This window comes from Sardina pilchardus, chromosome 18, assembly GCF_963854185.1.
Source record: "Sardina pilchardus chromosome 18, fSarPil1.1, whole genome shotgun sequence".
NCBI classification, from domain to species: Eukaryota; Metazoa; Chordata; class Actinopteri; order Clupeiformes; family Clupeidae; genus Sardina; species Sardina pilchardus.
This window is the reverse complement of record NC_085011.1, coordinates 11,051,926-11,066,412: the sequence shown is the minus strand read 5'-3', so window position 1 is coordinate 11,066,412 and position 14,487 is coordinate 11,051,926. Positions and strand designations below refer to the sequence as shown.

The 14,487-nt window shown below is 44.1% G+C and overlaps 2 protein-coding genes across 3 annotated transcripts; one reads left to right on the top strand and one right to left on the bottom strand.

The window, feature by feature from the left end:
• Positions 1-3,059: 3,059 nt before the first annotated feature.
• On the bottom strand, positions 3,060-6,597 carry hcar1-3 (hydroxycarboxylic acid receptor 1-3). 2 transcript variants are annotated; one of them, XM_062520011.1, is made up of 2 exons: positions 6,459-6,597; positions 3,060-5,160 (listed from the first exon to the last, which is right to left on the bottom strand). In XM_062520011.1, exon 2 carries the CDS (start codon positions 4,924-4,926, stop codon positions 3,949-3,951), a length of 978 nt encoding a protein of 325 aa, XP_062375995.1. In that variant the 5' UTR covers positions 4,927-5,160; positions 6,459-6,597; the 3' UTR covers positions 3,060-3,948. The 2 variants fall into 2 exon arrangements, with proteins under 2 accessions (XP_062375995.1, XP_062375996.1); XM_062520012.1 differs by having other exon boundaries at positions 3,060-5,176; positions 6,459-6,570.
• A 3,936-nt stretch (positions 6,598-10,533) lies between these two features.
• On the top strand, positions 10,534-13,943 carry LOC134064233 (transmembrane protein 229B-like). Its single transcript, XM_062520075.1, has 2 exons — positions 10,534-10,974; positions 12,278-13,943. Exons 1-2 carry the CDS (start codon positions 10,926-10,928, stop codon positions 12,775-12,777), a joined length of 549 nt encoding a protein of 182 aa, XP_062376059.1. The 5' UTR covers positions 10,534-10,925; the 3' UTR covers positions 12,778-13,943.
• The last annotated feature ends 544 nt before the right edge of the window (positions 13,944-14,487 follow it).

The window sequence follows — 14,487 nt, the reverse complement described above, 5'->3', positions numbered from 1 at the left end:
TATTATTGAAATGTGTGTATGTGCATACTGTATATGTCGATCGCGAGAGAGAGAGAGATGATTGTCAATTATTGTACTTTCAAGCCACCACCATTCAATCACATATGCTGTAGAGTCAACGAAGCCCTGAAAACCTAAATGTCATATGAATACCAAGCAGGACTTTAATTGGTTGCTATAAGGTTGTGAGAAGCTTGATTGAAGCTGCCCCTATAGAGTTAGACCCAGCAGCCCACGACACACCGAAGCTTTAACGGTCAGCTTTACCGGACAGCACCTTTCCTTAGCTCTCTCTCATCAGGAGATCCAAGACCATACACTCTAATAACTACCAAAACCTACACTGCCTCAGTCTATCAGGATCAGAAGGAGTGCCTTGAATGCAGCTCTGGCATGATGACAGAGAGCATTGATTACACACTGTGAGATGAAATGGCATGTTCAGCTCCGACAGCATGAAATATGTGACCGTAATAATCTGCCTTGTCAGTATGGTCCATCTGAAAACATTCAGTCCCCGTGATTTTTCACCAAGACCCACTTCATCCGCAACCTGTCCTCCAACCCATTTTGTTTCGAGTGTGACTGAGTAGGAATCTGTGGTGAAAGAGCACTTTCCACAATACAGACTCAGAGGACTTTCGAGACAAAGTCAAAGACAAGTTGCAGGTCATTAAGGCATGAAATATCTGTAACCCTATTTTTTCTAAATCGTTAAGGCATGACATATCTGTAAGCCTACTTTTTCAGCATTTTCTAACCTTTTTCTTTTGAAATTGTAGGATCACTTCAAATGAAATGCATTTGTATTCTTTTTTTTTGTTCTTCCTCATTAAACAGTTAAGTTATGTGGCGATACTATCCAGTCATTTTTTCACATTCCTTATACATGTTTGTAAATAATATTGCCTGCTTGAGCAGGAACTGAGAAGTAGCTAATCGGCCATGTTTTTACTTTGTGTGATGAAAGGACACTGATAGGACATGAAAGAAGTAGGCCGAGGGGGCAGAGTTTATGTGTGTGCATTTGTATGTGAGTAAAATAAATAGACACCAATGTCATGGCCATACATGTGTGGTATGTGTAGTTTGTTTTGTAATTAGACCCAAAGGCATTCTGGAAATCATTCTTTTGACAGCCATGTCATGTCTTCATGAGAAATGAGAGTCTGAGAGCAGGCCAGCCAAGACCAATTCATCCAAAGTTACACACAATTAAAATCCGTCCAGCAGAGATGCTGTATAGGCCAATTAAGTCGCTGAATTAACATTCAAAATGTCACATGAATACCAAGCAGGATTTTAATTGGTGAATTATACCTTGGCTAGTTTTATTCCACCAGCTGATCTTGATCTACAGGACGCTATGTCCTGAAACACATTGAGTCAACATAGGACACAGCTGGTTCAACCTGCATCATCAGGTAATACAGGGTCATTGGCCCACCTAAACACTTTCACTGATGATCATATACTGTCCCTGCTGGTTACATGTGGATATGTCATCCTCAAATCAACACTACCCATTTTGTTACAGTATATAATAATGATGTAAAATTAATGTAAAACACTGCTCTGCATGGATCATGAACACACACACACACACACACACACACACACACGCACACACGCACAAACACACACAGGCACACACGCGCACACACACACACACACACACACACACACACACACACACACACACACACACACACACACACACACACACACACACACACACACACACATAGCAAGGCTGACAACATCATGGGTGTGTTTATCCCATGAGCACACACTTGTGAAAAAAAGTGTGTTTGTAACTGACCAGCACTAACACCAAGATGCACTCTGCAAGTAATAGTTGTCCATTCGAGAGTCATTTTGGCTTTGCATTGCCACCTAGTGGCCATGTGCTGTCTTTGTGGGATAGGATAGGGAGAGTAAGGGAGAGTGAGAGAAAGGGGGAAAGAAACAAAGCCGTTACAGCAGAGCCATAGAGAGAGAGAGAGTTGCGACACTCTTTGATGTTGCCGCCACACGATCAAAAGTTCCAAAAAACCTGTGCTGAATGGCTGAATCGCAGGAGGGTGGGATGTACTCCTGGATGCTGGAAGGTGTAATCAATTAACTCATTGACCACTGACCAAGAGATTGGCTGTAAATAGTTCCAAAAGTCCCATAACGAGGAAATAGCCTGGAAAAAGCGCTGCCATTTTTTCCTATGGAGGTCTATGGGAGTGTCGCCATTCTGTTTTATCTACCGCTCTGCGTTACAGGACTGATGACCACATACTGTCCCTACACTGACAGAGGGCTCTCAGAGGGCCCAGAATTATTTGAAAAGAAGAGGAATGCCGCAGGTGCAACGCGATTGTCTTCTTTTATATTTATTTAAAAAGTGCAAAACATTGACTAACGTTTCGACGTTATCGTCTTCATCAGAGTTCACATTCCTCTTCTTTTCATACACTTCTGTCCTGGCCTGGTTGCACCAGATTGTCGCTCAACTGCAGAAGTGCGGAGAACTTTCCTTTGTTGGCCCAGAATTGTTGTCTGCCATAGGGCCCACATTTTCTAGCAACGCCCCTGCGGGGCATGGTGCTGATTTCTCAACTATGATAAACCCCTGGTTATCATGGTTACACATGAAAAACAAAAAAAACATGGTTAGTAACCCAAAACATCATGGTGATTTTGCAGTAAAAACATGATTCATTTTCATTTGGGTCGAGCCAGCCCTGGGAAGACAGTGATGTCAGATAGCTAACATTACACTAATATCCAAAATGGCACAAGAATACAGATGGCAGAGTTTGTGCAACACAGCAACTGGTTGTGCTGTGTGCTCTCAGAGCAGCAGATGCTAATGACTTCTGTAAACATGCTAAAGCACCGCATGAAATGGAATGAGGATGGGAAGGATCAAATAAGATTATTGTAGGAATACACACCTGAAACTCAGAGAGTTTGAAACTCAGAGGAGATTGCAAAGCAGAAAGTAGGCCATAAAAATATATATTTTTCCTGAAATTAAAATGGTAAAGTTTTTACAGAAAAGCAGCTTTATACAATTAAATACATTTATTTATTTACACAGTAACACTCAATACAGAAAACAATAGGAACCTTACCCAGCAACTTCACTGCAGGTAGGGCAATTAAGCTAGCCTTACAGATGCATCTCAGAGCTCATCTCAAATGCTTGCACATAATAACTTCTGGCCTCTCTCCCATTTAGATACATTGGGGTTAGGTATAAAGGAGCATTTAACAGGGTGCTTCATGTTCAAATGGGCATGTAAAAGAGGGAAAGGGAGGGACAAGCTTTAACCTTTCACTTCTGCGTGAAGTCCTTCTCAATTCTGTTAGGACCTAGATCACCCGCCTAAAAATATGCCTCGCTGCTCAGCTCTGGACAACACACAACACGCAACACTTACTCAAGCTTTATAATCACATATTACACAATTACTAATCCAAATGAATATATATTGTTTACAGTTACACAGTTTACTGTTTGTTTACAGTTGTATAACATAACCAGATCTTTGCATAGTCCTGGGACATTCTGAAAGGATCCATATGACAGGTTCACATGTTGTCACATGGATCACCTGTGTGCAAATTTGTCTCTGCTACCCTTTAAGTGACCTTCAAATGTCTGGATTTCAGTCACAAGAGAAATAGCTCAAGATCAATGTTCTGAAGGAGACCACTACTGCGGCCTCTAGCTCCCTAAATCCCCTGGTCCTTTGTACTTGTTCATACAAGTAGCCGAGTGGGTAGTAGTACCCTCGTCATTTGTCAGTGCATTCACTCTGCATGAGGAAATGTCCAATAGATTGACCTCTCAGAGCTGAAGACCAGCGTAAGCCAGCAGGAGGCAGCATCAGTGGTGTTCATCGGCATGTGATAATGTTCATGTGGTACGACGACGACGACCCACTTCTGTTAGCTGTCGCTGGTCATGCTGCCTCTTCGGCTGAGCTGCAGATCGGCGACGCCCAGCCGGTTGATGGAGCTCTTGAGCGCGTTCCGGAACATGGAGCTGGAGAAGCAGTAGATGACGGGGTCCAGGGCGCTGTTCAGGTAGGTGAAGCCGATGGAGAGGCTGAAGAGCTGGGTGACCAGCTGGTAGCCGTCGCAGTCCCTGGGCCGGAGCTTCTTGTAGAGGACGGCCGCCAGGCCGGTGAAGATGCCGGGGCCGAAGCAGACGACGAACACGGCCACGATGACCACCACGGTGCGGATGGCGCGGCGCACCTTGCGCTCACGGTCCAGGTTGCGCCGGCGGAGGATGCAGGCGATGCGCGCCGAGCAGAAGATGAGCAGCAGCAGCGGCAGGAAGAACTCCAGCACGAAGACGGCGTTGTGCAGCACGATGCCCGGCGGCGGCGCGGCGTACGAGTCGAAGCTGCGGCACAGCATGCGCCCGTCGTCGCCCACCTTCTCCAGCGCGGTGCCCAGCAGGGGCAGCCGCAGGCCCACCACCAGCGCCCAGGTGAGCGCCGCCACCATCCAGGCCTGCCGCGGGCTCGCCCGGTTGACCCGGTGGTGCGGGTGGACCACCTTGAAGTAGCGGTCGGCCGCCACCGCCGTCATGAAGGCGATGCTGGCCGAGCGGTTGACCGCCAGCATGAAGAGGTTGGCGCGGCACCAGGCTCCGTGGAATATCCAGTCCTCGCCGTGCAGCAGGTAGTTGATGCGGAAGGGCATGCTGACCAGCAGCAGGAAGTCGGCCAGCACCAGGTTGAAGAGGAAGATGGCGTTGGCGCGCCAGCCCATCATGCGGAACCAGAAGATCCAGAGAGCCACCAGGTTGCAGGGCAAGCCCACCAGCACCTCCGTGATCATCACCGGGGGCAGCACCGAGGTCACCAGAGACTGTGTGGAATGGTTGCAGTGGAACTGGGAGGTGTTGGGCTCCATAATGACCACACACACACACACACACACATACACACACACACCGCACCACACTCAAATGCTTACAAAGTTGACTGCTTTAGGTGAAAGTCTGGGCTTGTGTGAAGGTCTCTGTAGTTTTTTGTAAACCAATGGAGGCCACAGTGGCGCGCAGCTGCAGTGTTTCCAGGAACAGCACTTTTTCTTCAGAGCAGGAATGTTGTCGCCTCCCCCACTTCCTCACACTCTCTTAAAGGCCTAGAAACACAGATAGCTGATGTGTTGAGCAGCAAAGTGGCATACAAAAGAAAGACGGACACATTCAGAGTTTAAAATTGTGATATAAAAAATCCTCGTTGCCATAAATTAGCATTTTAATTTGCCTGGACATAATGGATAAATCTGTCAACATTTTGTTTAGGTTCAAAAGTTCAAATAGGGAGTGAGCATGACAAATGTATCAAGGCACCAGTCTACACAGCCAGTCTGCACATATTGTCCTTGTATTATTGCTCTTGAACAACAGTGCTGCAGACTCCAATGTAATACTTTAAAACGATCCTTAGGCATGCTTTTTCTTTTTTATCCACACTTATTATACTATATCTCTTGTTCTTTCATTGTTACTGTAATCTCGGCTTCACTGAAAATGAGGACTACCCTCAATGTACCTCTGAGAACAAATAACAGTTGAATGAATGAATGAATGAATGAATGCTTGTCAAAGACTGTACGATTCTCTGATGGACTCATTGACTAAACCTGCAAAGATATCATGTCATTCAGGCATCTTTGCAAAGAAATACACCCAAACTGAAAAACTGTACCAAAAGTCATGTTTTTGTTTATGTAGAAGTCTCTATTCTCCAACATGTTGCAATAGTTGGCCTCAACATGTGGAGTTTTTTGTAAGGAGTTTCAGTAGGCTATGAGAGACTGCAGCATTGGTGCGCTGCTGGCCCAGAAATGTTGCGCTATGAACATCTCCCCAAAACAAAGTGGGTAGTGCACATTTAGTTTGTACCACATGCACAAATATAGGAAGTAGGTGCGATAAGCTGACACAACTTATTTCATTTCCTCTATGATCTTCTTGCACCATCTGAGTCCTGACGACTTCTGAAGCTGCTTGCCGTAACACTGGGCTAGTACGGCATAACCACCATACAGTATATCATGCACACAGAGTGTGTCCTTAAAATAAGGTGACCAGATGTCCGAGACCAAAACCGGGGACATAATCCCCAAAATGTGAAAAAAAAAAAAAAACGGGGGCATTTTCAGTTTGACTATCAATCTGACTGAAATATATACAAGTTTTATCTTTGAAAAACGAGGACATCTGTACTTTCCCGGGGACAGGCTAACAAAAAACAGGGACGGTCCCCTGAAACCGGGGACGTCTGGTCACCCTACCTTAAAAGAGTTTTAATTCTAAACCAATATAATACAAGTATTCAATATGAGTTGTCATAGCTAAGATCTGTACAAACATGTATTTCTATACTTACTAATAAGCAAACTCAATTTCTAAACAAAATTGTCCACTGACTTACCACTTTTCAGGTTTGGATCCGGTAACAAAATCTACAAGTGGGCCCCAGACATAGCTTGGTGATGGTACCATAAGTGTCCTTCTGTGAGTGTGTGTGTGTGTGTGTGTGGGTTGTTCCTGTTGTACTGTCCTCTTTTCTATCTCTCTCTCTCTCTCTCTCTCTCTCTCTCTCTCTCTCTCTCTCTCTCTCTCTCTCTCTCGTGATGCACTTTAATGAGTGAGCCTCCTCTGAGGCTCGCCTTGTATCACAACGAGGAAGGAAGAGCTCTTTCAGTCTGAGCCCACTAAAACGGAATCTGTGAATCACATAATCTTGAATCTTTTTTAAGAAAGGAGGGGGGGGGTGCGTATAATGTGTGTGTGTGTGTGTGTGTGTGTGTGTGTGTGTGTCTGTGTGTGTGTCTGTGTCTGTGTGTCTGTGTGTGTTTATTTGGTTGTGTGTCTGATCCCATGTATATATTAGATAAGTGGAGTGGAGACAAAAATAAATGTGGGAATATCAGAGGATGGATGGTTACATGTAAACACACGTCAGACTGTAGATGTAGATAATTCACACAACTTCCCAGTGTGTTGTATGAGTCATTCAATAGTCCTAAGAACCCAACAGATTAACCTGTATGATTTGACATGATTCATAAGTCCAGCATGTCATTTGGAAATGTGGCTATTTCCCATCCGTGTGGTTCCAATCCCAATCATGTCTTAGCTTGATATACCAGTCTCTGGAATGACCTGATGCCTTCAGGGAAAAATGCAGGGGCTTTCCTGTATCAATGTCATCAACATGCTTTTCTGAGTTACAGTATAAGGTCATGTTAACATCTGGGTCTTGGTTAGGAAGAGATCACCAATACTGCCATTGACCATGGCCAGGTTGGGTAAACTTCTGTCTGTGCATGTGTTTTTCAGGCCATAAACCACTTCAACAAGGCATTACTATCACTACTTTAATTACTTTTTCATTACTTTACTGCTATTTTTTGGTAGCACTTTATAATAATCGTCGTTGTCTTTGTAACCATTAACAACCTGCTTGTTAACACTTACAAGCTGCACGTTAACTGTTAACAAATATGCTTGTAAGTAACTTAATTTATACTAAATAAACTATCAATTTACTTATTATAGGCAGCCTAATAACAGTTAACAATAATTAACAATCTATCATTATGTGATTTCTAAATAGTTATATTATGTATGAATTTATACTAAATAAAGTATTAATTTACCATTTATAAATAGGCGACGGTTATTATAAAGTGCTACCATTTTTTTTATTATTGTGAACCCCTCTGCATCCTGCGTCTACACCATACACACAGTTACTTTACAGAAGGCCTACTGCATTCTCCAGTGCCGTGGGCACTCCCTTTCTTGAATTTCCCCTTGGGGATCAATAAAGTATCTATCTATCTATCTATCTATCTATCTATCTATTTGTGGCGTGCTCTTTATCCAAGTTTTTCAGTTTCCTTCGGGTGCTCTTTGGTACAAGGTCAAAATCCAGAAGTCAAAAAAGAGATAAAAAGTTTTCTCAGACCAAGGCACTCCTTTGTTAAAAAGGTCTTTATTAAATTGATAATTTAATAAAGACTTTTTTTTAACAAAGCAGTGCCTTGGTCTGAGAAAACGTTTTTTCTCTTTTTTGACACAGCTACTTTAAGCGGAAAATGTGTGACAGTAAGGAAATGTACAGTAGATATGAAAGCATGCCATGCTGACTCTTTCAGTTCCTGTGATTAAATATGCTAATTTGCTACAGCCTTTTCAAAACGGATATTGCACCTTGCATGACTGGTTTCATACCATCTCACCAGCCTGGCTGATGTGTTTTAATTGCTGACAATTGCAAAAGGGTTCTCGATTGTAGTAAACATAATTGGCTGTAATTCAATATCTACATTATCAGCAACCGTTCATCCAATGTTCCAAAGGCTTGTTTACTAATAGTTTTAAAAGTATAACTGAGAAAACTTTGGAGAAGCCTTTTGCAATCAAGCACATATTGTAATCTGAAAACTGCTGCCCTGATTAGAAAGAAAATAATGCTGATCATTGATCTCAGCTGGTATTCTGTCTATAATGGAGCAAAATGGAAATTTCTAAGTGACCCAAAACTTTTGACCAGTAGTGTACAAGATTTGTTTTGCTAAACTTGGCTCCAAGTCTAGCTCAAAATTCTACATAGAAGCATTTATTGATAGACACTATTCTTGCTGATATGCTAAATGAAATGTAAATGACTTTTGATTTTGTAATCAGACCTAAACCATCCTTTTTCAAAATGTCATTCATCCAACAAAATGTCACAAACATGCACCATTTGAATTGATACAAAAACACACCCTGTTTTCAAAATGGTGGTGAAGCAATACAATAAGCCTGAAATACATTGCTGGTTGTTTTGTGTTCCTTTGCCTTAGAAACCACAATGGTAATCATGTCATAGCATCTAAAAAAAAAGATGATGCTGCAGTCCTTGTAAGTGTGAAATGCAGATGTTTTCATTCTGCGCTCTGCACAGTGTGAGGCGTCTACATGTACAGTACATGTTCCTTGTGTTGTCTCTTACCCTTTACCTACAGTACATGTAGGCTACAGTATATGTTTTTTATCTCGTTCTTACTGGAACTGCCACCACTGCCAGAAAGATACAAAGTTCAAAGAGAAATTTTCCCTCTTGGTTTTGAAGCAATGCTTAGATTGCAGAGAGCATATATGCACTTGCTGCTGTGTTATTGGATTTAACAATGCAGATAAATACTGAGAATTTAAGGATTATCTATTTCGAAATGTCAAAAATAACTAACTCTAAGGTTGCAAATAATAAAGTAGGTGTTCAACAACTTCACACTAGAGAGTTGCTAGATGCACTCATAACACGCACACATCCATACACACTCTCTCTCCCCTCCCTCTCTCTCTCTTTCTCTCTCTCTCTCTCTCTCTCTCTCTCTCTCTAAAGGGGACTTCACTGCATGTGTGTTCACATCTACAGCAGATCAGTTCTTGTGCAAGCAAGCAATTGAAAATATACAGCAGCACAGCATTAGCACCTGCAGTGTGAATCCACTCAACTTTTTTAATATGGTGGTGGGCTCACACACACACACACACACACACACACGGATACGATGCTGTAAGAAACTTGACTATGACAGCCCAGGATGTTTTAACACATCCCCTTGCGTTCTGAGAATATTGCAAGTGTGTTGTCATGTGTGGAAGTGGCTGAGAGCATGCTGTGTGACGTGTCCAACTGTCCATGTTCCTATATGGCCGTGTGTTCATGTGAGCTGGGGATGGACTCTGGTCTGACCAGAGCCATCATTGTCCCTTTTTATTACATGATGGAGGAAAGTAAACACTGTGGTCACCCCAACGGCACCGTGACAGACGTCCGCTTATCTCTCGATGCAAAAACACGACACGAGATCCTGTCAGAGCTCATGTTTGATGCAGCTCTCCCATTGAATGTCACCGGAGAACATGACCCTGAATGTTTACCTCACTCAGGAACAGAAGTTTGCATTTTCGTATGTGCAGTGGATGAAGACCTACAAGTGTCACAGGTTACCACTTAATGTTTGTGGTATGCGTATGTGTGAGTGTGTGTGAGTGTGTGTGAGTGTGTGTGTGTGTGTGTGTGCGTGCGTGCGTGCGTGCGTGCGTGCGTGTGTGTGTGTGTGTGTGTGTGTGTGTGATCATTTTAGTCTCTAAGGCTCCAAACAGAACCTGAATGGAAACAGTCGGAAACAGTTTTTTTGCTGTTAGTCCCAATTTCACCACACTCAAATGAGTTTATAGCAGAGGTCAGGGCGTGGTGGTATTGGCCAGGCTAACAACACATCAAATATCTCTTTCTGGTCATTGGTGGAGAATGTCTTTTTCCACTAGTGCCAACCAGAGACACCCACCCTTCTTCGTCCCTTATCTTTAGTGCCCATCCCAGTGGCCTATACCCCATACTCCCCCCCCCCCCCCCCCCCAACACACACACACACACACACACACCACGCCCATTACCCCCTGCCCCTAACAGATAAGCCCCACACTCTAAGACAGAAAAAAACATCTCTCTTTCTCCCCTTCCATCGCTGCTCTTTTTTCATGCACGTCCAATTGCTTGCGTCTCAGGTGTAAGCCTACCTATTCACCTGTTGTCAGGTGGGGCGGAATTGCTTCTCTCTCACTGACAACTGCCAGCGGTCACTCTTGCCACTGGGCGCCACAGAGACCGGCTCATCATCCTCGGGCCATCGTCTTCTCCTCCCGCGGTTTAATGTTTAGCTCAGGGCAAACGCAGGACGGGGCAGAAGAGGAGATACAGAGACAGCGGCGGCGTGTGTGACGGCGGCACACAGACACACACACACACACACACACACACACACACACACGCACACACGCACACCAGTAATCTATTGAGATGAGTTTGAGCCTAACAGAGCAGCACTGAGCGAACATGGAGACTGGAACTCGATCATGGAAGAGAGTGGGCGCCAGGCTGGCATGTGAGTAGAGGAGTCCCACTCTTCAAATTGTGTGTCATTTACTCACTCGCAAATGTGTATATGTGCGTGTGGGTCTTTGGTATTATTTGCCCTCAATGGTGCCTTCCAGGCAGCGCTGCCTTCAAGGCACTACTCCCCTCAGTTTAGGGGTAGGATGAGGGTTGAGGGGGTTAAGGTTAGGAATAGGGTAAAGGTAGTGCCTTTTAGGATGTGCTGCCTGGAAGGTGCCGTTGGGGGCAAAAAACACCATTGAGCATGTGTGTGGCATCATCTGAAATGTGTTCATGTATGTGTCACTATATGGAACTCAATGATGTTGCACTAATGTTGCTGTACTAGTGAGTCGTAGGCCTACACAGTATGATTTAGTGTGGTAAGACTAAATAGCACAGTACTAGCACAGTCTACAGTATCACATGTGTCAACGGGTCTGTGTTTAATATGATATTATTATATGTACATGTATGCATGTCTGTCTGCATGTGCACTTGGGTCATGCTTTTAGGTGTTGTGCAAGTGCACTACAGACAGCTCACAGCCTGTTGATAGTAGTAGGTGATAGTAATTTTAAACTTCCTGTGGGCAGCTGCATATAAAACACATGCTGTAGTATTGCATCTACTGAACCGAATCACCTAATTGTGGAAGTGAAAAAAGATAAACAGACAGAGCTTGTAAAATGAGTGATACTAGGCGTCTTCACCTCTAAAATAGCAACATGTCTGGCTGTGAGGACACATGCACCAGGACTAATTGGTCTCCTCAAACCCCTGCCACCTATAGCTCAGTAGCCTCACTGGGTTTACCACAGGGCTATGCTTGTTTGCTTGTTTGTTTTGTTCTATCACTAAGAAGTCCTCTTTAGTCAGAGGTCCTGAACGTTTCCATCAGGACGAATAAGTAAACTAAGTTACCAAACTAGCTTTCAAAACCAAGAGAAATGTGTCATGGGACTTTTTAGACATTGCTCTTGAAATATGGCTCACCGAAACCTGCATGTCACGATCAATATTGTTTGATCAATAACCAGGGAGAGGTTTACTGCTGTCATTAATTAACGCTTATCGATGAAGAACACAAACAATTCTGCTTCTGTGTGTTCTTGTGTGTCTGTGTGTGTGCATAAGTGTGTCTGTGCATGTCTATATGTCATTATATATTTTAATCCGCTTAAGATTCTGCTTAAGAATGTGCATCTAAAAGTGGTTAATAGATAAATACTTTATTCTTGTGTGTGTGTGTGTGTGTGTGTGTGTGTGTGTGTGTGTGTGTGTGTGTGCGCGTGTGTGTGCTCTGACTACAGCAAGGGACCGAGGAGACACAGAGGCACCTGATGCTGAGTCACCGGGCGACGGTCAGGCGTCCCCACAGAACGCTCTGTCCCCACTGGCGCGCCTCTACCTCTACGCCCTCCACGGCCTGCTCTGTGAGGTGGCCTTCACCGCCGCCTGGGACCTCTGCGTCACCCGCGACCCGCGCCTGCCCGGCCACACCAGCCTCTGGGCGCTGCCCATGTACGGCCTGGCCGTCTTCTTCGTGGAGGAGCTGAGCTCGCGGCTGAAGCGCAAGCGCTGCCCCCTGGTGGCCCGGCTGGCCCTCTACACCGTCCTGACGTACGCGTGGGAGTTCAGCTGGGGCTTCGCGCTCCGGCTGGCGGGCGCGTGCCCGTGGGACTACTCCCACTTCCAGTACAACTTCCTGGGCCTGGTCACGCTGGAGTACGCCGTCCCCTGGGCCGTGGCGGCGCTGATGGCCGAGACACTCGTGGTCCACTACACGTTAAGGTTACGCCTGGAGAGCTGAGGGAAAGGCCTCGGCACGGTGCTGCAGTATAGTGGCCTCGGGTAGATGGGGTCAATACTCAGGAAGGACAATTGTTTCGTTTTGTTGTGTCTTACGAGTGGCTGAGTGACGTGGCTGAGTTGTGAATGAAAAAAAAAAAAGTAAATTTTGTTCCTGCGGGGAACCATGTTAAACGATCACAAGAACTGTTGGGTTCTCTTTTTATTCCAGTCCTTCTCATTCCCATTCTGAGACAAAAAATGATTGACAAAAAGTACACAAATAATGTACGGGCTACTGGGAGATGTATATACATTTTCTACTCTCAGGCCTAGTTATCTCCTTTGCAGAAGCTCTCTCAAACCCTAAAGCTACACACTGCACCTTGAAAGCCTCTGGCTGTTTCAGGCTCTGTGGACTCTGAGGATCTCTCTGTTGATTGGTTGGCTGGACGGTGTATTTTGCAGCCCTGAAATAGATATGCAGTCATACCTTGTAACATCTTCAGTGGAACATTAATCTATGCAAGAATACCTCAGGTACACCACTACAATGCATTTCATGTTAGCAACTTGCCACATGCCGTACTACCTTTGAGTGCAATGTCAGCACATCAAAACAAGACTCTCATTTTCAAGCCTCAAACTAATTTCTGAAGGTTTATAGATGGACAGCAATACATACTTCATTGTGTTGGATCACTAGCATTCTACCAAGAGGACAACTTCACTTATCCATGCATACTTGGACTTTTTGCTGTGTGGCCACTTTCATAGTGCAACTCATATGAAAAGCAGAAACACTATGCAGTACTTGTAGTTTATGTATATATTATATATATCATTGATCTTTTCCCTCGTTCTCCTTCTCTCTGCCCTATAAGCCATTGCTTGAGTGTGAGTAATTTACCGAAACCAATAGAGAACAGAGAAATGCATGCTTTTACTTGCTTAATGAATTCCCCGTCTGACTGCATTAGAACTGCAATAACTCCACACGCTCCTGATAACAACACACTGAGATAAACACTCCTGTGGCCGCCCAGTTGGAGCAACTCCACTCAAGTAGCCTACTTATGAATGACAGAGCTAATGACTGACTGAGTGGATGACTTCTCTGTGTGTTTTTTTGTTCTTTTTTTTATTTATTTATTTTTTCGTATAAATAAAGCTAAATTCATGGTTGAATTGTTGATGTTAGTGAAGATATTTGTGTACTGTGCAGATGTTACGTGACGTACAGTAAAAGGGAAGATGCAAAAGAGTAAAGCAGCCTTAACATGTTTGTCTTGAGGCATGACACAAGCATACCTTGCACCTCAGACTGAGAGCCAAACATCAGTCCTGTCCCAATGTGTTCTCTCGAGACTAAAAAGGAAGCCATAGTCATAGTTTACACAGCGTATGACTGTCACAATTTACATAGTGTATGACTGACTACTGACTAGCGTTTGACTATAGCTGCAGCCTAAACGCAATGAGGAAGCAAGCATAAAGGAAGTAGGTGACAGTTGAGAGAGTCTGAGAGGAAAACTTTCACACTCTGCTATACACACACACACTCCATGGGTGTATCTAGAAAATTGGGTGTGGCATTATGTGTGAGTGCAAGATTATAGCTGAAACCCACAGTTTGAATAAATAATAATTTCAATGTTTGCTTTAGGAGTGGACATATGTGGGAGGATATTTTTTAAATGCTGATAACAAACAAAACTATTACTTTATTTGT